This window comes from Ostrinia furnacalis, unplaced genomic scaffold (assembly GCF_004193835.3).
Source record: "Ostrinia furnacalis isolate ACB-3 unplaced genomic scaffold, ASM419383v2 OfSCF6932, whole genome shotgun sequence".
In the NCBI taxonomy this organism is placed as follows: domain Eukaryota; kingdom Metazoa; phylum Arthropoda; class Insecta; order Lepidoptera; family Crambidae; genus Ostrinia; species Ostrinia furnacalis.
In genome coordinates, this window is record NW_021137171.1 from 1,345,293 (window position 1) to 1,372,363 (window position 27,071).

The 27,071-nt window shown below is 37.5% G+C and overlaps 1 protein-coding gene across 3 annotated transcripts in view; it reads right to left on the bottom strand.

Moving 5' to 3' along the window:
• The window catches only part of LOC114362956 (glutaredoxin domain-containing cysteine-rich protein CG31559), a 91,918-nt gene that overhangs the window by 42,247 nt on the left and 22,600 nt on the right, over positions 1-27,071 (bottom strand). For 2 of the 3 annotated variants that reach the window (XM_028318547.1, XM_028318546.1), the window contains exon 2: positions 406-1,931. In XM_028318547.1, coding sequence (XP_028174348.1) covers positions 406-1,803 — 1,398 coding nt within the window. In that variant the 5' untranslated portion in view covers positions 1,804-1,931. Of the gene's footprint in view, positions 1-405; positions 1,932-20,046; positions 20,101-27,071 lie in introns of all 3 variants that reach the window. The other variant, XM_028318545.1, reaches the window with a different exon arrangement.

The following is a 27,071-nucleotide window of genomic DNA, read 5'->3' on the forward strand; positions in this document are numbered from 1 at the left end:
CTCGTCTAACTTACCAATTGACACTTGTCTACAAAAAATTATATAAACACACGTTTCCAGTTACTTTGTAATGGACAATATCCTATTAGAATGACAATCGGCATTGTTTTACAGACCGAATCTCTTACGGCATCCGTTCATAATTCTGAATGTAATTAAATACTTGTCGATTGTTAACAGACGGTACTTCGGCACCTGTTCTTAAGGTATTGTTACAGCCAACCCACCGTGAAGGTCCTACACCACCATCGACGTCACACATTGCCGTTATAATAACAATCTTATTAAAACCAGACTGTACGTGCCGCGATACACTTTCGAATAAAGCGACCTCTAAAATCAGTGCGTGTGTAACGAGCTGACACAGAAACTGGCCGGCAAAATTAAAAAATAAAACAAAATTACCTTTGTCGTGCTCTGCATCTGCAGAAACGTTGCTATCCCAGCTCGCACGCGGTTCTTCACGCCGCGTATCGTTCCCTTCGAACTCCGGATCGTAGATGGCGCCTCCTCGTTCTTGTAATCCTTGATACCCGCAAAATATTCCATTTCATTGTCATCACTTTTTGCACTCACACTAACACTCACTGACTTAACATCATCGAACTGTTTCTCGTTCAAATGAAAGTCGTAATACTTGTCCGTGTCGAAGTAATGGCTACTGTAACACATTTTCTCCTGCTTCAATTTATCCTGCTTCTGTCTCTCCTCGTACGTACTTTCGGTGATCAGAGGCGCTTTGCACGAATTCGGGGATTCCCTGCCTTCGTCTTTTTTCATATCGCCGTTCAATTGCGAGACTAGCCGGAACGAAGTGAGTTGCGCGCTTTCTTTTGATATATTAGCATTTTCATTAATATTCTGGTTCGCTTCGACGGGCCGCTCGGGTTCGCTAGTTTCGACCGTATTGAGTTTCGCTGAACGGTCTCTAATGTCTTGCAGGAGACCTTGCGGTAGAAAGCCGTCGTTATTGTTCGCTTTTGCGACGAACGTGGGCATCTCCGGCGCTGCAGGTGGCTCGCAACTCTGTTTCTTTTCGTTTTTACCCGTATACTCGCTATGACTTTCATCGGCGTGCACGCTTCCGTTCAGTTCGCTGCTGTTGAGCGAATCACACGATATGTTGGAATCGTTGTCTTCAAAGTCTAATTCGCTCTGACTGCTCCCATTTCGTGAACCGATAACAGTGACTGAGATTTTTTTGGAGGTCGACTTGAGCGTTTTCTTCTTAGGAAGCGGCGGCGGCGTGCCGTCAAGGTCGCTGCACGTTCCCGAGTCTAGCGTGTCGCTCGGCGAGCACTGCCCACTCGACATGACCATATTAGTCATTGAATTAACAAACGAGTTGCAGTAGATGTAAGGTGCTTTATCGCTTTTGTCGTCGTGCTCGACGATTTTCGGCCGGGATTCCTCGACGTTGATTCTGACTAAGCTGTTGTTTTTTCGTTCGTTGATTTTGAAGGTGTCGAAGTCGATGTCGCTTTTGAGGTGTACGCTGGAGATTTTGGGTGCTTTGGGTTTTTCTTCGGTGTTGATTCGGATGGTGACGACGTGTGGTCCATTAGGGGCGTCCGCGCCGGCTGTGTTCGCGGGTCGTTCTGGCTGTGTAGCCGCTATGAATACCGTTGCAGATGGACTCTTAGAATTAAGGACGAGAGAGTGCATCGAACTTAGCGAGTCCATATTGGCGCGTAACTCGTTTTCTTCGTTGTTGATCTGTGTGAAGGTCGTCGATCCGCGTTGCTTGGGGGGCAGTGGAGGGATGTACTCCACGCTAGGTCTAGACGTCACTTCTTCCATCATTGCGCTAGTGACCTGGCATAATTAACGGTGTTCCCACTTGCGATGCGAGTCAGGTCCGCTTAGATAGTTGTTGTATATGGCATAATGTTTCCGGTCGAGCACTGGGCCGGTCAGCTGGCTGCTTGCACCTGTAAAGAAAATAATTATAGGTTAACGAGATCGCATTTCGAAATAAAAGGTCAAGTATATCCTTCATCGTTCGGGGAAGTAATTGAGTGTAGACCAGTTCTTGCGCATTGAAATTGGTTCATTATTACACATGTAATAAACAAGACTTGATTGATATTGATATAAAATTACTTTTCATAAATAATAATAATAAATAATAATAATAATTCAAGTCCCATTACTGATGTTGTAACACTTCCTCAAATATGTAGGACACAATTTCACTTGAACTACTGAATTATAGACGAAGCCGGTAAAATGCCAGTATTTGCATTTCACAATCCCAGTGCAACCACATTATCACTTCGCATCCTGAACTCCCAATAGCAATTTGACTTTTTACAAGTCTAATGCAACGGTTACCTAATACCTAATGTATCAACAAATACATGCTAATGTTTAGATTCGTGATTTATAGCAGTTTCCTTATTCACTTGTGATAGAGTTCAGAATTGATCATGTAGTTGATGTTTTAATAAAACCACAGCTGAATAAAAACAGCACACATTTAGAGCAACATTTGGATCATGAACTGACACAATTTCATCAACTTTTACTTTATGATCTTTAATAACCTCCTGGGGCCTGGCGTCATATATTTATTACATAAAACAAAAAAATATAAATCAACGCTATCTGTTGAAGTTTATCAGAACTTTTACGTTAGTTAGTTAGATGATGCATCTGTCCATCATTCTTAGCTGTGATTGGCCAGTGAAGTGACATTTATATTTTTTTATCTTTAATTGAAATAGCGACGGCGCCGCGACCGGGAACAAGTGGTTAGTAATAATGAGATTTTTACTAAACTATGAACGATTTCTATAAGCCTTTGTTATTATTCGTTTTGGGATTTGAACTGTTTTATTATCTGAGTATCACTGATTGTGGAAATACGTATGAAAACTACGAAAACCATGGTGAAATCTGAATGTCATACAGGTATTACATGAGGTCCCAATTACTAGTGTAAACTGACAGAGCCCTGTGTAATACCTGTATGACATTATACATTTTCTATTAAATAGCATACAATCTGATATTATTTTCTTATTTGTTTAAGTAGATATATGCGAATATAACATATTAGAACACATAAAACTCGATTTTACTGCTAAAGTCGGCCCAAAAGTATTATCAACACCTCAAGTCACTTTGATTTTTTTTATAAAATTAAAATAATTTCATTAGGCACTTAATCAAATTGTTTTTTTATTTTTTATTATTGCTATTGGCCTTACCTACATCACTTAATATTAAATACACTTCGGTGTGATGCATTTTTTTATCAAGAGGATTTTTTAATTTGAGTCATCCAAATGAAATGCAATAAAAATTTTAAATACTATTTAAAAAAAAAATAGAGATGCAATGTTATTGCCCAAAAACGACATAAAACTTGATAAAGAATCTATCTAGCTACATTGTAACGAAAAAATACTTAAAAAATATCAATATTTGCATCCACTGCATAGAAAAAACTAAGTACAGGCAGAAAAAAATAATAAAAATAAACCAAAAAAAATTTTGGAAACTCAATATATTTCAAAAATCGATTTAAATTCGTTATAGGTAGTCAAGAAACTTAACTAGGAATTAATTTTGTGCTATTTATTACGGGAAATCCTGTACATGAAACAAAAAAATCGTTGACATTGGGAACCGATGTCGTAAATATATGACATTGAGAAAATTGCCGTTTTCCAGATTATTTTTTTTATTTTATTTTTTAAGATAATTATATCAATTATTAACACGATTTGGATAGTTTTCATATGAATTCACGATAAAAAAAATTCCCGGGCCCCAGGAGGTTAATGCAATTATTAATATTCTTATACGAGTAGGTATGGATTGAATAACCTGCAGGACATACAATTTATAATAACATTGACATTGTTTTACATGTTTTTCGAAGTAACCTGAATTAACTCGAAATCTTGACACTTTGTCTTTCTTAATCTATGATATTTTCACTTGGCTAGCTTTTAAATTTGCCCTATGACCACGTGTCCAAATTTTTTGCGTTTCGCTATAGAGGCTGTAATGTGGAAAATATAATTTGCTACGGTTTTCATTGAATTGGCCAACGCCAATGATTGAGACACTTTTTCTAGTTATGCCCTGATCCATGGAATTTAACGCTATAAGTTCATGTAACAGTTTATTGTAATGGTGTTTTGAATGGTCGACTTACTCTTTTTAATACAAATCTTAAAGGGTCAGCAAAAACTGAATTGCTGTCAGTATCCGGAGCTCTATTGTAAGGTTAATAGGGTCAACTTTTGAAGACAGTTGAGTTTTTTGAGGTTTCATTGACAGGTCTTTGAATATTTTTTGGTCTAGTATAAAAAGTACAGACCACAGCATGTCAAGCTAAACACTGTGGGTTCTAATGTAGTTGTAATAGGTTTTATTTTGTAACAAAAATGTATAGTCTGAGTGCTGTCGTCCATATATTATTGACTAGCGGCCGCCCGCGACTTCGTACGCGTGGATCCCGTTTTACCCCCTTAGGGGTGGAGATTCGTAGAATCCGTTCTTAGTGAGCACCTACATTCTAAAAGGAACTCCCATGCAAAATTTGAGACTCCTAGTACTTGTAGTTTCTGAGATTTCGTGATGAGTAGGTAAGCCAGTCAATCAGTGACCTTTCGCTTTTATGGATATAGATAAGTCCCTTACGACGGAATTACAATGCGTTTTTTATAAAAGGTGAGCAGATTTAGGTCTCAAGTCTCATAAGATTCGGTACTATAATATCATCCATGTAATCTTAGAAAAATAAAATTGCCTTCTCTTGGAAAGAAGCAACTATACATTTTGGGCAGACTAAGCGTTCCACGACTTCATTACACCTGGTGTCAACTCGTGCTTATAACCAGACCACCCAGGGCTTAAAATTAGCCGATTCATCACGAACACTTGCCGCCTTGCCGTGATGCCGTGATGTCGTGACACGGACAGCCAGCGAAGTGTTAAGGAAAGTGGTGGTGGCAAGAAGTTGCGTTCAATTTACAATACCAGGTGAGACAACTAAGAATAAATTGAGGACACTTCAGACTTGAACTGTTGGAGTTTTAATTAGATTTAGTGATTGTTTAGAGCGCAAGCTAATATGTAGATATGTATATTTGTTTGCACGTTAATCACATTCGATCAATGGAAAAAAGTGGTTAGTAGACTACTAGAGTAGGAAAGCCTTAGAATCAAGTTCGAAATTGTTTTTAACAAGACATTTTCTTTGGTTTTACTATAATAAACTTAGAGTGCACAGTAGCTACAAACGAAAAGTACAAAAGTAAACATTGAAAACTGAGCTTGAACCGTACTTAACAGTGAGAGTGTTGAAAAGTAAAACTTTTCCACAAAAACAAAAGTTTTTATGGATACAGACAACCATCATAACTATATCGATCAGTAACGAGAGCCGAGAACTTTCCCAATCGAATCGAGACGAATCGAATTTTCTAATATTAAAGCGATTTTTAAATCGCCGTATTACCTACCATAATGGCAATTAGTTGATGGTGATAGACTTTCCAAACGTCACACTTGTCACATCTGATGTTATTTATGGTAGAGAAATGCCTTTTCATGATCGAATTTGCTTGGGAAAATCTATTAGAACATTCTGTCTGTTAAATTTTTAGCGTTAAGAGTCGCATCTCAAACTAATTTAAAAATTATAAATAACTTGAAAAAATCGAATTGCCTAAGGCGGGAATTGAACCCACGATTAGAATTTTTTCAAGTTATTTATAATTTTCAAATTCTGTCGGTTCTATCTTGTTTGGAAGGTGACAGTTATCTAAGATTGATGGTGGAAATTTTGTATAAACAGAAAATTATAAAAAATCGAACTACCTAAAGCGGGATCGAAACCACGACCTTTCGCTTGCCAGACGACTGCTCTTCCATGTGAGCTACTTAGACACTGGATGAACCAGTCGTTCAAGTTATTTATAATTAAGTTTGAGAAGCGACTCTAAATGCTAAGAAATTTTAACAAACAGAAAATTATTAAAATATTGATGTAAGAATCCTTACTAACGTAACTTTATCCCTGTTGCTTTACATTATTAGGCTAAGTTTCAGAAAACAAAAATTATAGGATTCATCTTAAGATGATACCATTCTTATTAGTACAATAACTTTTCTGCTTTTTGAACACACGTCATATATCACCGCAATAAATAATAATATAATCAAAGTGAATATGGATCATACCGTACAACATCTTCTATCGCTTTTTGCCAACATTCTGTAGGCTAGACGCTATCGCCTTATTAATTCATAGCAATTACTCACCGGTTCCATTGACTGGTCGTTATGGACGACGAACGTAATTCATATCAATGTAATGTGACGATGAAAATTGGAGAATTTATTTGTTTCTCACGCGTGAGTTGCGTCGACGCATTGTATAATTTATCAAAACAAATGACAGACGCTAAAAGGGAGAGTGTTTCTCATCGATTTTAGACGTCGGATAAATGTTTTGTTGATTTAAATTAAGGAACCTTTTACATTGCGAATTTTTGTAGCAATACAAACGCGTTTCAGTCGCGATTCAGCATCGATGACTTTACAATACATCTATCTACTTTTACACACAAGTGTTACTAAAAGCAGCGATTAATCGCGATGCGGTTTCAAATCAGTAGTTGCTGTGATACATACGCAATACAGCGTCGATTTAAACGCGATTTAGGATCCTCTCTAACCCCTGTGAATCGATACTAACGTGTGTGTGTGCTTCGCTACAACCGCGCGTTTCCATCGATTCATACGCGCGTTTGAATCGATGGAAAAATCGCCTACATCATGAGTTGATCGCTGTACCTAGTCGCCATGCCATCGCGCGACTGTTATGTAGGTACGCGGGATTGTATAGCTGCATGAAGTCGCAATGTGTAAGCTCCCTAAAACAATTAAGATGTTTATCTTCGATTGTTTACCGATATTTTAACACATTCGTTTGCGTGTAGCAATTGGTTTGTTGTCATTTATTAAAAGCTAATTTTTTTAAACGAAAAGATAAATTAATTTGATTTACTGGCATAGATTGATATCAAAGCAAGCTACACGATTCAAGAAGATTAATTTTCATTTTTTCTGTTTGCACATGCTGGAATACAAATTGACTAGTATGAAATTAATGTTTAACAGTGTCTAAATTAAATACACGGTAACGCCTTCGCGGTGTATGTTCGTGTTGAACTACCTCTACTTACAGGTAAAAGATTCGTTTCCCAGGTCCTACAACTGTTTCGAAGACAAGGCACACTAGTACAAAAGTCACTAATCTGGCATCGAATTAATACTTTTTCTTTCTTTCTTTCTTTCTGTAACTATCGGTGACACTGAATCGTTTTAGTGTTAAAATTCTTTCAATTATCAATTAAAATAAAATAGTAGGCATCTATAAAGTTAAATGAGACATTCACATTTCCATTTACTTTTCTCATCAATCAAAGTAAATTCTGTAAACACAAGCAAATAAATTCTAAAATGCGGTCATTACAATCACCAGAAAGTGTAAACTCCAAAATACTTTCGCTTCTTCAAGTGGCTTGAAACAATAGACTCCAATTAAATGTCCAAATAATGATTGGCAAATCATATCATTACATTGTTATGTTTGTAAACAATATAATGATAGGTACTTACTACTTTACAACTTGTAAGAAATAAAAGGTCATCACAATAATGACATTGTTGCTTCAAGTTTTCAAGAAGATGGTGGGTAGGAATTTGTTTTACTTTGCCCTTAATTTAAGGGTTTATCAAAAGACTAGCGGCCGCCCGCGACTTCGTACGCGTGGATCCCGTTTTACCCCCTTAGGGGTGGAGTTTCGTAAAATCCTTTCTTAGCGGATGCCTACGTCATAACATCTATATACCTGCATGCTTAATTTCAGCCCGATCCGTCCAGTGGTTTGGGCTGTGCGTTGATAGATCACTATGTCAGTCAGTCAGCCAGTCAGTCAGTCACCTTTGAGTTATATTATTTAGATACTTATACTAACTGCTTTTTTCTTTACCTTTATCAATCTAGAAGGTTTAAACAAAACTGGTTGCTGTAGAAAATACTTACAATGATTTATTTCTCTGGTTTATAAATGAAATATTCGAATTGTGCAACTCGTTTTGGAGATTTTGTACAGTCGACTAAAAGTAAACTTAGGGCCGATTTTTCAATCGTCAGATAACTTTTAACTGAAGAATAAACTTGTCATTTTGACATATTTTCTATACTGAAACTGTCAATGTGCCAAACTTATTCTGCAGTTAAAATTTATCCGACGATTGAAAAATCAGCCCTTATTACATTATCTTCTATTGTTACCATCTTTTTTTTTCAGTTATTCGTTTTTGTTTTTAGTCAATTTTACTACCACTACTGTTATGCAATATTGAGTCGACTTTAGTGCGACCCATTATTGAAAAAAAATAATTTAGTTTTTAATTTCAATAACCGAGTTCTTAGAAAATCCTAACTACTGCACCAAATCGTTAGAATTTGTATTATTCATATCTTATTAAAACGTAATCATGTTTTGAAAAGCATTTCTATTTATTTATAAGTTACTCATGACACTGACTGTACACCCAAGTGACAGTATTTATTTAACACTAAATGTACCAAAAACAGGCTTCGAAACCAAAACGACCACGATTAGGTAACACAGCTAAAGTCGAATAAATTAACTTAGTATTACGGAAACTTCCAATTTGTTACTATTTTATCTTGATTTTAAATAGAAAGTAATACAGCTTCTTAAGGTAAGAGAAATTATTGAAATGGATTTTAATGAGCAGCCGATTGACGCGTTTTGATAAATTAATTAATTACTTAGTTGCAGAAAAGAGACCTGTTTGTAAATCAGTCCAAGAATTACACTTTCTGTAACTTGGAATTATGTAGATTGTAAGTATGTCACGTCATCATCATTATCATCTCAGCCATAAGACGTCCACTGCTGAACATAGGCCTCCCCCAATGCTTTCCATCTTGCCCGGTTGGTAGCGGCCTGCGTCCAGCGCCTTCCTGCTACCTTTACGATGTCGTCGGTCCACCTTGTGGGTGGTTTTCAAGTACCTACTTGAAAATTTTGATGAAGAAGAATATTTAGCTCAGGCCTAGTCCTGGTGCCTTGCTCGTGCCGAACTTGCTTTATAATTGTAAGTTTAACATAGATTTAGTATGACGATAGGTTATCTAGTCTAGTTTTCAGTCATTTCTTCCTCGACCAAAAGATGGTGGGGTGCGTCTTCGCAAATGAAACGAACTATAATACGTTAACACCCAAATTAAATAATGCCGAAATTTATGAAGGTGCTTCTTAGATGGCAATTACAAAACGCATGTATACTTATGCAAAAAACCAAACTGTTGACATATCTTTTAAATATAATAACTCAAAGGTGACTGACTGACTGACTGACATAGTGATCTATCAACGCACAGCCCAAACCACTGGACGGATCGGGCTGAAATTTGGCATGCAGGTAGATGTTATGACGTAGGCATTCGCTAAGAAAGGATTTTACGAAACTCCACCCCTAAGGGGGTAAAACGGGATCAACGCGTACGAAGTCGCGGGCAGCCGCTAGTCATTAATATAGCTCTAATCTTAATTAAAACGCGTTATTTTAACGATTCTTCCAACAAAATGCCACATTCCCAAGATAATCTTAAGTAGCAGTTATACATTAAATTATACTTTCCTCAGTTTTGCCGTGGCAAACGACTCACATCTGCCGGTGAAAGTGCAAATTGCCTATAAAATGTCAACATAGTTTGTTGTGTAACAGAAACAGTCGTATTGACAATAATTTTGTTTGATGTGCCATTAAGCATTTCTAGTTATGCACTGGTTAGCGTTTAATTACATCGTTAGTAGAAACAAAACAATTTACTATCACGTTTAAGTATCGAATTAACTTGTTAATTGAACTCTTAATTTTTATACTTATAATGTTTGCCATTGGTAGTGACCAAATTACGAGCAAATTATGTAGGTACCTACTGTTAATATTGAAAAAACACGGGTATTTAAAATGTTAACTTTTTGAATTATTTTTATGGGATCTAAATTGTTTTGAATATTTTTCACTTTGTATTAAGAATTTTTGAATGAATTATACCTACAATAAGGCAACTAGTACAATGCAGTTAGTCGAGTAGGTACCTACTACATATACAAAACAATTCATATTCAACTAAAATACTTATTCATTACGTATAGAACTGAAGTAGTTTTACAATACATGACTGTGTTTTCCTTTTATTTCTCGGAAACATTGAAGGTAACAACCTCATGAATACAAAAATAAGTTTACAAAAATCTTACGAAACTTCCTTGGCATACCAAGTCTACCGACGACCCTGATTTTGACTTGGACCTTGAAGTTTTGAATAGTACCTGTGTTTTGACACAATATACAGGGTGCCCCAAAAACAATGGATAACCTTGTAAATATCGATAGGCCTCACTATGGTCTCTCTAATATAAAATTTTGACCATTTTGACCTATCAGTACTTATTACAGGGTCATAGGTACCATCGGCAACAGTCTTAACTATCCATTGCCTGTCATGTCATCTCGTTCTACCGCAAAGAATCATCATTTGATGAGAGCGAGAGCAAAAACGGAAATGGATAGTTAACAGTGTGACCGTGTGTACATTGTTTTTTTGGGAGACCCTGCATTTAACACTACTGGCTTATGCACGTAAGTATTTATTTGGTCCTGGTTTTAGTCCAGTCAATAAAGCATTATAGATGGAAAACTGTAGAACACAATTTCTGACTTCAGGACTTTATTTAGACTAGTTAGAAGGTAAACATAGCAAAAGTCCCCGCCCTTAGCCCTTGAGCCGGCGGGGAGAGGGGGGTTTAAAAGTGCCACTTTTCGGTTTTTCGCTTAATCCTCGGAAACTATGCGTCCTAGTGACATGACTACTTTGAACCAAAAAAAGCATATTCAATTTGCTACAGGTGAGATAGACAAGTTTTTCTATAAATTGTATAGTTTTCGTGGCATCTGCTCTAGAAGGTCTGTAATATTGGAAATTTTATTTTTGTCTTACATGTTCCCATCAGAAGAAAATCGACTACATCAACATTGAGCAATCATTCTAGACATGCGGGAGCATGTTAAGCCTAGTACCAGGGAGGGGACTGCACCGTGCGTATATTTAGACGAACCACTTTGAGCCACTTTTGACTCCTCATCACTCAAAAACGACTGTGCATTAACACTTCAAATTTGGCTCATGTATTGAGACTTGCAAGATATACATCAGCTTAAAATTTCATAAATATACCTCAAACGGTTCTTCACGACTGTTAATGAAAAAGGTTACTTAATACCATCGGGTATAATACCAAAGGACATTGATGTACTCGTTTAATACCAAAAGGTATCAGTGAGTCTAGTTAGTCAACAAAATGAAATGGCAAACCATTTAAAGACCCAATACACCTCTAATCCATCTCTATGCACTGAACTGTCCCACGCGCGCACGCGTGAAATTGACAGGGGGCGCCACCGCCAATACCGGATCGCAGGTTCNTCTCAATACATGAGCCAAATTTGAAGTGTTAATGCACAGTAGTTTTTGAGTGATGAGGAGTCAAAAGTGGCTCAAAGTGGTTCGTCTAAATATACGCACGGTGCAGTCCCCTCCATGGAACTAGGCTTATCATGCTCCCGCATGTCTATAGTGTTTGCTCAATATTGATTTAGTCGATTTTCTCCTGAAAGGAACATGTAAGACAAAAATAAAATTTCCAATATTACAGACCTTCTAGAGCAGATGCCACGAAAACTATACAAGATATAGCAAAACTTGACGGTCTCATCTGTAGCAAATTGAATAAGCTTTTTTTGGTTCATAGTAGTCATGTCACTAGGACGCATAGTTTCCGAGGATTAAGCGAAAAACCGAAAAGTGGTACCTTTAAAACCCCCTCTCCCCGCCGGCTCAAGGGCTAAGGGCGGGGACTTTTGCAATGTTCACTACCTAACTAGGCTAAATAAAGTCCCGAGGTCAGAAATTGTGTTCCACGGATTTCTCTCTACACCGTCGTTAAGGCATTCATTGACTGGACTATTTTGTCACATAAACTTTTTTTAAAATCATCAAAAAACAATTCAGTAATGACAGTAAACAACAAAAATATTTCAAGCATCACATTTGCCATGTTTACTTTGCTAAATAAGTAACTTGGTGACAAATACAATGCAAATAAATATACTTCTTGCTACTTATTGCGGTCTAGCACGAATGTGCACGTTAGTGCGGATAACGTGTAGATATTAACCTGTCAATTTGAATAGTTTTTCAGCGATTGATGGCCGCTGAAACATGTAGGTGTTGCTGTTTTGCCGGATAATTTCATAATGGATTCAAAGAGAGAACGTTGCTAGTAAGATTTAATTAAATGATCCATAATTTAAACATTGGCGTGAAAAACATGCGGTTCTTTAGCTGTAGTATATCTTTAAAAGCGTGTACAAACATTCCATTAGGTGTTTCTACAACAAATAAGGCAAGTAAATACGTAAAACGAGGTGACCTTCACTTGCTGGAGATATAAGTGAAAGAGGGCTTGTTATTTTAATTTTGACGTTATGGTCTTCAGTGCGCGTGTGTCACACAACGTGTCAGAAACGCGTGACAGTTGACATGCACACCTAACACTGAAGCAGATTTATGTGCTGAATGGTGCTGAACCAAACAATCCAGCAGCCTAGAGTTCATCTGAAACTATAAAAGATAGATAGCATAGTAAGCGACCACAATAGATACCATTTTGATACATGAAAGCCAGGTATTCCCTGTGATTATTATAATCATAATCGCCAAGGTTGCTTCGAAGACGTTATATTTATAATTTATGCACTTTTCGAGTGGCAACCACGGGCCGGAAGACGTAGCGTGGGCAGGCCTCCTACTACGTGGACCGACGATCTGGTGAAGGTCGCGGAAAGAACCTGGATGCGGGCAGGGCAGGACCGGTCGCTATGGAAAGCCTTGGGGGAGGCCTTTGTCCAGCTGCAGTAGACGGCATTTCGTCTCTTAGCTAACAACACCGCGTAAGTCATTTTTACCAACTTTACAGGAGACGAAAAAAACTGTTTATTTTAAAAAATCGGTGGATTTTTCCTATTGTTACTTATTAAATACTTTATTTAGCGGTTGAGAAATAATTATTTATACTTAATTTGACGATTTACTTTATTTTAACCTATATTTTATGACTTGAGCGGTATTGACTGATATTTTTGTAGAGTTAGGCGGTGTTGTTTGCCGAAATGTAAAGGAATAAGGTATTAATAGATGATTTACAAAGAAGATTTTTATTAAGAATTATTTAAAAAATAATTAAACAATCATTATAACCTATGACCTATCCTATCTTTAACCTAAATCTGAAGAATCACAGTGTATAGATCAAATATTGTGAGGGGGGGCCTTCAACGCGAAGCTGGGCAAACGAAACGACAATGAGCTGGAAGTGGGGCAATTTGGGTATGGAGAGAGGAACGCACTTGGCTAACTGCTGGCTGGCTTTATGGAGAGGGATGATGAACTCCTTCTTCAGAAAACAGCGAAAGTAGATTTCGCCGCATCCCAATGACGCTATGAAATATGAGATCAACTTCATCTTGTCGACGTAGAAGCATGTTGTCTGTGAGGTCAATTTGGTCAAAACAGGAAGCAATCACCAAATGGTAAGGGGCACATTAAATATAAGTCCGAATCTCGATAGATGTCGACTGATAAAGTCTACACTCCGCCCAGCGTCCATCCAACCCCGAAAGCTCAACTCGAGTTGCAAAATCGTTTCCAATGCCAGGACATTGCAAAAATGTGGAAGAGTACAATAGCAGGTTCTTGGGAATTGTCCAAATGACTGGGTCTAAGGTCTTTAAAACCCGTCGTTTAAGAGAAACAAAAAAGATCTCTGATCTCACCAATAACCTTATAGAAGAGAGACGAAACATGGATCTGCAGTCATCTGAAGATGCTACTCAGTATCGGCGTCTTAACAGATAGATCTCTAAGTCTTTTGACTCGCGACCTACGCATATAATACAGACAATTGAGCATAACAAGGGCTCTAAGGTGTTCGTAAGAGATTCGTCTGTCTGTTGGCCAAAGCCAACTGACCAAGCTGAAGACCGAGAAGAGCGTCGGGGCCTGAGATATTGAAAGAGGTTGAGAAGTTCTACGGACAATTATACACGACTGTGTTCACACCTGTTACAAATCTAACCGAAGACCCAAGAGCTAGATTGACCCGACACAATACCTAAGATGTCCCGAACGACAGTCTACACGAGCTTGGAATAGCTCTGGAATAGCTCTAAACAACAAGGCCCGGGTGAAATTGAATTACGGCTCAGCTTTTGAAAGCAGGTAAAATGTTGATGCTAAAGGCTCTTTGGAAGCTGTTCTATTCCGTCATCCTCGGGGGAAAAACTCCTATGGCACGGCACAGAAGTGTGGTGATACTCTTCTTCAAAAAACGGCGATAAAATCTTGTTGAAGAATTATAGACCCATCTAACTTCTGAACCATGTCTACAAGCTGTTTTCGAGTAATTATGAATCGTCTAACTCGCCGACTCGAGGCTTTCCAGCCTCCTGATCAAGCTGGTTACCAGGCTGGCTAGCAGGCTTTAGTGTCTTAGATCACATACATACGCTGCGGCAGATTATACAGAAGACCGAGGAGTATAATCAGCCACTTTGCTTGGCGTTTGTGGACTATGAGACAGCCTTCGATTCGATTGAAACCTGGGCAGTTGTTTACGCCGTTTGTGTCCTGCTTCTTGTAATTGTGCACATAAAAATTCATCACATGAACAAGAATCAATTCCTTCTCCATCAATAGTGTATTTCACTTGTATAGCTTCCTAAAAAAATTAAAATACAGTTTGAAACACCGCCTAAGTTTGTAAAAAAATATTGTAAACACCGCCTAAGTAAATGAAGATATTTTCTATTATAATTTCCTTATATATTAATACGCGTAAATGATTAAAAATTACATTATTATATAGCTTACCTCTTAATCTTCTATTAAAACTTCTTTCATAGCCTTTTCGCGATAAAACTCACTTAAAAATATAAAAATTACGGAGCGCGAAGGAACTTTACGAGAAATGTATGGCAGACTAACGACTTGAGCGGTGTTGCGAGGCAAACCGACTTGCGCGGTGTCACTAAAATTCAAATTACGGCTTCTTATTGGCTGAAATCTATAACATGTGACCAATGGTTAGACGCGCGATGAGCAGATCTATCCAATGGTATTAAAATGTCAAAACCGCCAAAAATCGACTTAGGCGGTGTTGTTAGCTAAGGGACGATTTGGCTGAAACGACTATGCACTTTTCATTCTCACCTCTGTGTAGCCAGTATCCGCCCTACAAATTTCAAATTTTGTCTCAACAAAACAAAACACGGCCCTATTATATGACAACTAGTCGAGCTTCTCCAATCGGAACCAAATGAATCGACTTGAACCAACTGAGGCGGAATGGCGCGGTCTGTTTAGTAACGATGACCCGATTGGGGTTATATTTCTGCTTAGTTATTGTCTATTATTAAGTAACATAAAAAAAAATAATAAAGTAAAGCACGCTTGCATGCTTGCGACCCAGTGGGGATACGGGACTATTCCCGCCTCTACAACTCCTGTGTAGCCAGGATCTACAGCTTGACCGCCAATAAAAGCCCAACCAGTGAAGGCCAAGTTTGTCCCGGGGAAAAGTTAAACTTTATTGGATCCGCAACAAAATTAATCAGAAGAACAGGAATTCGTAATTATTCATCTACTTCTGTTCAGTGCAAAGCGGATGACAGGTGACAAACAAAGGTTTCAGTAAGCTTTCTGAGAGACAAGTTACACAATTTTAGTTATGACTTTTTTTTACAAAACATTAACAACTTTTCTGTCATTTTGTATTACTATTATGTACCTAGTTAGCTGTTCTTTTTAAGCCTGTCAAATGTCAGGGTCTCGAAATAAGGAACTGTAACTGACGTAATGTAAATAACACAATGCAGGAACAACACAACTAAACCGGAGTACTATGCCAGAGGTCGCGGGTTTGATCCCCGTCTTACAACAAACATTATTGTATATTTATTAAAAGTTTCTAGCGTTGAACAAGTTGCATCTCAAACGAAATTTTAAGTAACTTGAACAAATCGAATTACGAATTTGTGTGCTGTACTTATGCATTGGTGGTTTGTTTTTTTTGAAATAGTTTGTATAATTTACGAAAAATTAATAAGTATCTATCTATGGTTATTTCCATTATCTAGTTTAAATAGTATCTTCACTTAGGCTGGGCTGCAAAAACTCACTTTAACTCTAACAAACGTAAAAAGTCAGTCAAATAAACGGTTAACTACGGTTAAAGTAAAATAGTGCAACTTGGCCTTAGTTTGGGACTAGATAGATCAATGTAAAATGTTGCTGTACCTTAATAAATAAATAATCCAAAAGTAGGTTCGTAATTAAAAACTACTAATGACTAATTATGCACGACTTGCCAATAAGTATTTGCGGTGGATGGTGTATCATTAAAATTACATGATTTTAAATTAATTGTATGTAATTAACCTTAATACGAATCTAGTAAATAGTAGGTACCTAATGCTTATTTATGCCATTGACACACCTATGATGACCTAAAGCTACGTTTCGTTAGGTTCATAGAGGGAATATTAAAATTACTTTTTAATATCAACTTCATTTTCCGGACTCTACCAGGCGAGAGTAAATAATTATGCATTTAAGCTTCAACCACACCAAAGCGTGCAGGACGCCATCGCCGGCGCGATCAAAGGCCAATGACAGGTCGCGCGACCCATGACAGTTCACGCGACCTGTCATTTCCCTATGATCGCGCCGTGGTTGAAGCATTACTGGGTAATTATGTACCCCTAGACTGCTCTCTTAACATCTCACTTTCAGGTGGTATTGGAGTCAAATACCTGCCTTGATCAGCATTAAAAAAAAAACAACATTTTAAGTCCTAAAATTTCCGTCTCAGTCAGGTTTTTTGTTTCTTTCATCAATCATATCAAGGGGCATCATACAGTTCGTTTATAAGTGACTCGAACCAGAGTAAATACAAATGAGTAGGTCATCTTCATAGAATCGCACCGAGCGCGGTTTGTATGTGAGCGCGCGCCAATACGTATGCGGCGCGCACGCACACACTGATAGGGTTGCCAACTATACTGTTTTGAACAGTATTATACTGTTTTTCACTAAATTATACTTTTTACTGTTGAACAAAAATAAAGTATACAAAATACTGTTTTCAGCTAGCATCACTAGTATCCATAGATATTTTTAAAAGTAAATGCCCAACACCACATTTAAGTACGCGTTGTAGAGCTATACTGTTTGTTTTTTTTAATACTGTCTGTTTTCCTTCTCCGACCTCTGATATACTTTATATTTTGAAAGAAAAGTTGGCAACCCTACACACTGACAAAATTCGGGGCAACTCACCGCTAATCAACGCTAAATTTTGTCAGTGTGTGCGTGCGCGCCGCATACGTATTGGCGCGCTCACATACAAACCGCGCTTGGGCGTTTCTATGAAGATGACCTACTCATTTGTATTTACTCTGTTGCTTAATGTTGATTTAGTCGATTTTCTCCTGAAAGGAACATGTAAGACAACAATAAAATTTCCAATTTTACAGACCTTCTAGAGCAGATGCCGCAAAAACTATACAAGATATAGAAAAACTTGACGGTCTCACCTGTAGCAAATTGAATAAGCTTTTTTTGGTTCATAGTAGTCATGTCACTAGGACGCATAGTTTCCGAGGATTAAGCGAAAAACCGAAAAGTGGTACCTTTAAACCCCCCTCTCCCCGCCGGCTCAAGGGCTAAGGGCGGGGACTTTTGCTATGTTCACCACCTAACTAGGCTAAATAAAGTCCCGAGGTCAGAAATTGTGTTCCACGGATTTCTCTCTACACCGTCGTTAAGGCATTCATTGACTGGACTAAACATTCATTATATTCCTTGCATAACGACCACTCCGATATCATTATAATTCTTAATGATCTTTAGATTTTTTCTATTTGTCTCGCGGAATAAAAGCCTAAATAATAACTAACATTATACACTTCCGCATTGTTATGAAACGGACCAATTAGTATTATACACACTATACTAATACTATACAATTACCGTTTATTACAGAGTCTAATTGCAAAAATTAGATCAATAACTTTCCATTTCACTGCCTCTGGCGAGATAGTATTTTCATATCAATTTTCCCACCGCATTTCGCTATGGAATTTAGACATTGGAACTAATTTGAATTTGACTGCTAAGAGTTTCGATTTCGATAGAAACTGACTAAAATGTTGAGTATCTTTTACTATCATCATTTCCGTCTGTTTATTTAGTTTCCAATGCAGGAGGACGGCAACACACAGAGGCAAATGGAGAATGAGGAAAACGCATGGGACGTCCACCCACAAAGCGGACTCCCGCGGAAGGCGCTTGATGCCTTTACCAACCGGCCGATGTGGAAATCATTGGGGGCGGCCTATGTTCAGCAGTGGACGTCCTGTGACGTCCTACGATGAATTAGAGGATTTGGAGATTACACTCTCCATGCTGGTATGGAGTTCTGTTGTTTCCATATTTCTCCCTCAGTCGCCTCTAACGACATTCATGCGAAGAGTGGGAGGTCCTATTCTACTCTGCCAAAACTGCTAACTATTCATCATCATCATCATCATTTCAGCCACAGGACGTCCACTGCTGAATATAGGCCTCCCCCAATGACTTCCACATCGCACGGTTGGTAGCGGCCTGCATCCAGCGCTTTCCTGCTACCTTTATCAGGTCGTCGGTCCACCTTTTGGGTGCTAACTATTATTCATATTCAATTAACTGATGATAAAGCGTTGGGTAAGATGATTCAGTCGGCAAATGTCAAGAATGATTATCTTTATAAACAAAGTAGCCTTGGACGATCTAAGTAATTACATGATTATTATGAAGTACGTACTTAAACCTATTATGTGTTTATTTGAACTACTGACTTCGTGATGCTGATGAATAATGATAACTTTGCAACGAGTCAGTAAATCAGTGAAATCAATGACCTATTACGCTACTTACTACAGCGATTTACTTAACGTATTCTTACGACCCCTCACTAGGAGGACCGATGATTTGGTGAAGGTCGCGGGAAGTACCTGGATGCGGGCAGCGCAGGACCGGTCGTTATGGAAATCCTTAGGGAAGGCTTTTGTCCAGCAGTGGACGTCATTTGGCTGAAACGAACGAACTTATGGTCTTGAAAAAGACACTTTATTAGTCCTGAATATTCTTTTTTTTTTTCATAGAACCGCATCATAGTGTCCCTGATATCCATAATAAGGTTGGCTGACTCATAAATTAGGATTAAGTATGTTCAAATTCTTACAGATATAGTTACCGATACTCAACAGCCATTATTTGCTAGATATTTTAGCTAGCTAAGTATAAATTATTATTTTTCTTTCTTTCTATAAGTTAAGTATAACTAATAAAACTAGCACTACGTTTTGTTGCAAAGAAATCAATAAAGGATTTGACAACAAGTTATCTTAAATTGAGTAGGCAATAAAGCTTAAAGACATGCAGCACTAATAGAATATCTTACCAGATAATCTTGTATAAATTACCGACTCCGTAAAGCCCTATGATATAAGTACATAATTTCTATTATGAGATTCTAATGGCGGTGGCCTTTATTATAAACCGATCCCGACATTTCTCAAAAGTCACGAAGTCAAGGCCGCAAAGATGCGCACGCGATGCCGCGCTCAACTGAAGAATGTGCGGCGATTAATTATGAATATTTCAATGTCAGATGTTGACGTTCCTGAGAACGGTGTCTCAATGATGAGATCGGCTTATAAGTTTGGTAATATTTACGAATATGTTTAGGTAAAATTAGGTCAATTAAAAATTGAAATTGAAGTTCATAATACAGAAATTAAAGCTAAACTACTTACAAAAGGTACTTATTAGATATTTGCTTGCAGAACTGCAATAAATCAGGAACCTACCTGAAAAAGAGATATTCAATATGAAAATCAGTGATTTTATAGCTTACGAATTAGTACATAATTTGCGAGTACGTAAACATACATAAATATTTACTTTCCAATGCTATTTCTCAAAATTAATATTAATAAAATATATTCACAAGACAATTTCCATTTCCATTACATTCCTTAAGAGCTGTAAATTGTAAAATTATGCTTAGTAAAATTATATTTAACTGTAATAGTTATCTTTCGTTCGTTCGTTCGTTTTAGCCGAAAGACGTCCACTGCTGGACAAAGGCCTCCCCCAAGGATTTCCATAAAGACCGGTCCTGTGCCGCTTGCATCCAGGCACCTGCCGCGACCCTCACCAGATCGTCGGTCTTCCTAGTGGGAGGCCTGCCCACGCTACGTCTTCCCGCTCGTGGTCGCCACTCAAGAACTTTCCTACCCTTAATCCTAATAGTTATATAAATAGGTAATTGAATAGGTATGCCTTGTAAGAAAGGTATTTTTCTTCCTATGCCTTTTATTAGATAACCGTATACGAATAATGGAGGTTTTTAGAGGCGTGTGCCATTAAGAAACGAAAGGTGCTTAAGTGTGTTTCTTGATTGTTTGGACAAAAAACAAGGGTCTGTTAAAAGCCTATTGTTTATACAAGACTGGACGTGACATAAGGGACTTGACGTCACATCGAGCTTAACACAGTGGCATCTTATCTCGTTGTATTAAAGGTTATTTTGCAACAAAAAATGTGTAGTCTGATGTACTGTCGATTGGACTTGAGGTTTGCTGGAAATGACGTAAGATGTAGGTAAGCTTTTTAATGATTAGATTAGATAAACTTATACCTAAAAGTCAGGGTTTCTTTTTTGGTATGTATTTTCAATCAAAGTAAAGCAAGTGAAGCGAATTGAAGTAAAGGATTCTAAAAAAAACTACTGATTTAATTCACTCAATTTACCACGGTAAAAAAGTATAAAAACAATAAATAAGTGCATATGTAGGTAGGTAAAGGTATTCTTGGGGGAATTTTTACTTCATTTTTTTTCTCTGCCTATTTGATCGAAAGGCGAACCTATCACAGCTTTAGAGGCAATTAATTGTTACCAACATCGGGCCATTGAAAAAGTTTACTTTAAAAGCTATTAATTAACAATAACAGTTTTAATAAAGATCAAAAGCTCGCAAATCATTTTAATGATAACCATCAAGAAAACGCACCGTAAACGTTTGATTTATCAACCTCGTTGCAACGGACCTAATACATAGAAAACATTTTAGAGCTAGAATACACATGCTACTTTTAGCATCTGTGATCGGCGATTTAGCAGCTTTTTAGAAGCTAAATGCAGCGACTGCGCATTCCACCAAACCGAATAATATTATAAAGACCAAACGCGGCGATTGAGTCGCTTTTCGGAAACTCGACGCAGCGACTGCAGTCGCTAAAACGCGCGATTTCGATACCGCGTCCGAACGCATGTACGAGTACCTAGTTGCGAAATCGCGATGCTGCATCGATAGAGTCGCTAAAACGCGCGATTGCATACCACGTCCGAACGCACAAAGTCGCGAAATCGCAGTGGTACATCGATAGAGTCGCTACAATGCGCGATTACGATACCGTGTCCGAACGCATGAAGTTGCGAAGTTGCAATGCTGCATCGATAGACTCGCTAAAAGCGTGCGATCCCGATACCGCGTCCGAACACATGAAGTTGCGAAATCGCGATGCTTCATAGATAGAGTCGCTAAAACGTGCGATTACGATACTGCGTCCGAACGCATGAAGACGCAAAATTGCGATGGTGTGTCGATACAGTCGCAAAATTGCCGATCGCCGATACTAAGACTCCCCATAGAGTGCAGACTTTAGTCGGCTGATAGTTGGGCCCGATCCTAATTTGTATGAAGAATCGGCCGATACCAAATCGGTGTAATGTGCGCACTTATACATGTCCATACTGATTAACAGCCGGACCCAACTATCGGCCAACTAAAAGTCGGTGGTCTGCGCCTAGACTAAAAGTTGCATGTCTGTTGTGGCCCATATAAACCTCGCTGCAACGGACCAACATTTTATAGATATCTTTGAAAATTTTACATTCCCAATACGGTTATCATTAATACAGCTGATCGAGTCATTCTTGTTTGCCTTCGAGAGTCCATTTAGACTTTCTAAGCGAGATCTAATTACCGATTGAAGAAACACCAGCCATGGGCAGGTTGGACGTATTCAGGATTTAATTTGTAGCTCAAAATTTGGTATTGACGATGAATTGCGCGATTCCCTAATCTCATTGAGCCCGTTAGGCTCAATGAGATTAGGGATAAAACTTGCAGTAAGTATAAAAAAATGTTATTTCACAAAATACTCAAGGTACAAGGACGATGATAAAAATGAAATAACAAAATTGTAGACGCACTATTATATGGATAAACAAACATACTAAATTACATGTTAAGGATTGGATTTGTTATTATGTTTTGCAATTAAGATGTAGAAGATACGTGATAAAAAATACTAAACGTCTTCATCTTTTTTGTTGATGATCATGCAAAATGCTAATTTACCATAGGAAATCCCCGATGCGTAATACGGGATTCCCGGTAAGAATAATGTTGCAAATTCTTTTGTTTTTATTTAAATGTAAAGTAAAAAATGCGTTAACCTGTTATTAATGGTATTTTAAAGCGACACCTGTTGAATAAGTAAGCAACGCATCAGCGGCCTCCTTTAAAACGCAATACCACCTATGATCAAACGCAAACCGCGAGAGCCAAGAAAAAAAACCTGTGGTCACCTCTTTCTATGTCTCTTGCCACTTTATAAAATAATAGCTCTAGGTATATCGCTACCCTGAGTGCATCTCTGTCGGATGATCACTCGAGCTAGTTGCCGTATATAGCGAGCGTTTCCATTGATACTTTTTTGTCATCTACGGATCAAGGGCAACCACATTTTACTATATTTATTGCTGGCCAGCACGCGACGAGGATGCCTGAAGGTTGGAAAAAAAGAGAAAAATATTTGCGTCGACTAATTCTAAGCTATTTCAAAACTATCTGCGTAACGCTTAGGCTGCACCACCTAACTTTGACCGTAACTATAACGATAACTGACGTTTTTTGTATAGAGTTTGACAGATTTTTAACATTTGTCAAAGTTAAAGTAAGATGGTGCAATACAGCCTTAGACTTTTTCTAGAGTAGATCTGTTAAGCCATATGCCTATGAAGTGAGATAATAATAATGTACATTAAAGTCAAAAGATAGAGTAGTGTTATTTATAAATTGAACTGTCAGTTTCTAAGATATTGTATTAAAAGTTTTACCGTTATTCAAATAAAAATACTTTGAAAATGCTCCACACCGTCGTAACTGATTTATTGATATCGTTATATGGATAATATGCAAATGCAACATTAAATAAAAATTAATGAAAGGTAAACTCGTTGACTTTAAAAAGTCGTTTAGCTCTTATAAGCAACAAATTGTTATGCAAAGAGAAAATAATGTGTAAGAGTTAAGTCAACTGAATTATTTCCTGTGAAATCTGAATCAATCAAAATCTATCTAAAGGACTTTTGTCCTAACTTACTTTGTTTTAGACATCAGTAGCATTAGAGTAGGCGCACACCGTTGATTTTTAGTTGGCCGATAGTTGTGCCGATTTTAATTTGTATGAAGAATCGGCCAAATCGAATCGGCGTAGTGTGCGCACTCCCATACATGCGCCCATACTGATAGTTTAGTCGGGCAGTTGATCAGTATCAACTGCCCGACTAAACTATCGGCCGACGAAAAATCAACGGTGTGCGCCTACTCTTAGGCAGCTTACCAATTATACTTGAGCAAATAGGTAAATCTTCTAAACTTTACGTAAGCAAATTCAATATCACTAATCGCTAAATACAACAAGGCTGTTCTATAATTTGGATATTACGCAAGAAACCACAAACTAAAATCATACAATAACAGAAACCTGTTCCTAACCAATCAGTGTATCATTAAAGAATACATAATACACCTCCCATTTGAGTTTTACAAACCGAACATCGAAAACACGAATGGAAAATTTATGTTTAACATTCCATACAAATACCCATATTGTAAGTCTTAGCTCTTCTTATAAATATTTATTGGATGTGTTTTTTCCACAACGACCTTAACTTTTTAACGAATGTCAATGCGTCCATATATTATTATCTTAAATATATAAACCTTAACGCCCACACGATGTTCAACGCAATGGTAGGGAAGTGATATAGGAGAGAGTTAGAATGTGCCAAGGCATTTCCTGCCCATTTTTATATATGACAAATCAAGATTTAGTCATTCTCTACCGCAGCGAGATCTTATAAAAGTTATTTATTTTATCAGTGTAGGTATGCAACTTCGAATTTGTGGAAGAGACCAGTCACCACGAACACTCATTTATATGGAAGCTATATCTTAAGACAGTAGTCGATGGCATTACTAAAACAGCTATAGCAAAATCAGTCATATTACAACTGCATAAGATACTAAAGTGTTTAGATTAGAGATGAAACGGATAGTGGTTTGGCCGGATACCGGATACCGGATATCCGGCGAGCTGCTAGGCCGGATAGCCGGATATCCGGCGGCCGGATAGTTGGCCCATTATCTCGTTGTATGTCATGACGAGTTTAGCGCCGCCAGGTGCTTCGAACGCGATCAGTGGGTCTAGTAGACAAGTCACACTTTTCGAAAATCGAGTCCGTATCCGTCCGAATAGAATGTCAGATTTTGCCACTTGTCTAGGGGGCAGATCAATTCGAGCGATTTCGGTTGCCATCGTGAGTGTGTGGTTGAATAGGGAAAATTTAAATTAGTTTACTTGCTGCGTAATCTGACTGAACTGCATCATGTCATCAGACCATCAGTGAAAAAAAGATCGCCTAATTTAATTGGCTATATTTCGACATTAACAGATATTTATTTATTTAGTGCTAGCTTTCCGCCCGCGGTTTCGCCCGCTTGGAATTTTGTCTGTCACAGAAAAACTTTATCGCGCGTGCCCCTGTTTCAAAAACCGGGATAATAACTCCTATCTCCTTTCCCGGGACTCAAACTATCTCTATGCCAAAAGACAATGCCGGAAATTGGCGTCTTTTTTTTTTCGCGCGGCCTTCGACCAAACCTTGTTTTTTGATTACAAAATAGTGTAATAAACCAAACTTACTATGACATGTATACCCCTAAACTCAGTCTGAACTGAGTTACGAGCATTAGAAGTTTGATGTTTGATGACTATTTATTAGTCTAAACAAATAAAGAAATTTTGACTTTTGACTTTGACTTTGATGATTTTACATACTAGATTTTCTTTTTGCCCGCAAGTTTTGTAAGAAATTGCAACAAAATAGTGACATTGTATGTGAAAACAAACAATACCATCCATTAAAGGCTCCAGACATCAGTATGCATCAGAATCAGCGCAATAAAAAAATAGCGCAAAATTTTGTTGCAATTTCTTACAAAACTTGCGCGGAAAAAGCAAATCTAGTATGAAAATCATCAAACTTCTAATGCTCGTAACTCAGTTCAGACTGAGTTTAGAGGTATACATGCCATAGTAAGTTTGGTTTATTACACTATTTTGTAATCAAAAAACAAAGTTTGGTCGATGGCCGCGCGAAAAAAAAAAGACGCCACCTTCCATACAAAATCTGGCATTGCCATTTCATCAAAGTCGGTTCAGTGGTTTAGGTGTGAAAGCAAGACAGACAGACAGACAGAATTACTTTCGCATTTATAATATTATTAAGTATAGAAGTATAGATTCGTCATTAGAGTGAATAGCCCTGAAAAAGAAAAGTTTTTTGAAAGGCCTTAATATGGCTTTTTTTGTATCTTTTTGGACTTTAATTATAAGCCGTTATTATTATAAGCCTTTTTATTGATATTTACCTCAAAGATTAATGTATTTCATTTTATTATAAGAAATTGTCGTAGTTTTTTAATATCCGGTATCCGGCCGGATAGTGAGTTACTATCCGGTATCCGGCCGGATAGTAAATTTAGGCCGGATATCCGGCCTACCGGATAGTTACCGGATATCCGTTTCATCTCTAGTTTAGATCACTTACCTACTCGTAGAGTGGTCGTCTGTCCAACATAATTAAAATAATAAATTCAGAGGACGCATCTTCGTGTGACCAAAGCCTTACTCGTTACATAATTTTCCGAAAGTTGGGCAATAAGATATTAGCATCTGATATATTTAAATCTTTTCTACTTAGATATTTTGGATTACGATAATCCACATTGATTATACGATGCTCACGGTTATTCGGTGAAATCGAATAGTTTTCTTGTAAATGGAGTTCACTTTTACATTCCGATACTGTCATGTTTCCATCTTACATTGTTACAGCCTTGGGAATAAACACTAGTATTAGAGTTGTTATTCGTTTTCTTTGGAAGCATTCTTCGACTGAAAGTTTCTTGGATATGTAAAGTGTTTTATAACTTATCGTAGAGAATAGAATGTTAGTTTCTTAAATAATTTCACACAAATTAGTTAATTTTAATGTAACAAAAACGCACAATAACTGGATAATTCTGTTAAGTTAGCTAATTTTCTAATATTATTGGCATCAATATTTATATCAGATGAGTAAAATTACTTTACATTGATGGAACAGAACTATATAGTTCATATCGTAAAAAGAACTTGAAATTGACAGAGTATGTAGTGTCTCCTTAACTTAGTGTTAAAAGAGGTGGGCGACGTATTGACCCTTGCAAAGTCAGCATTCACGACTTTAGTTTTGTCATCATCATTTTGATCAGTCGTAGGACATACTGCTAATAAAGACAACCCTTAGTTTTAGAAACTACTTATTATACCTTATGGTACCGTACATTAAGTTCAGATTAGCGCCATTCCAGACTAGAAACACTATCGCAAGCTTAGTCCAAGTCGAAAGTAAACGTCCGTAGGCCATTTAGTACTCAGA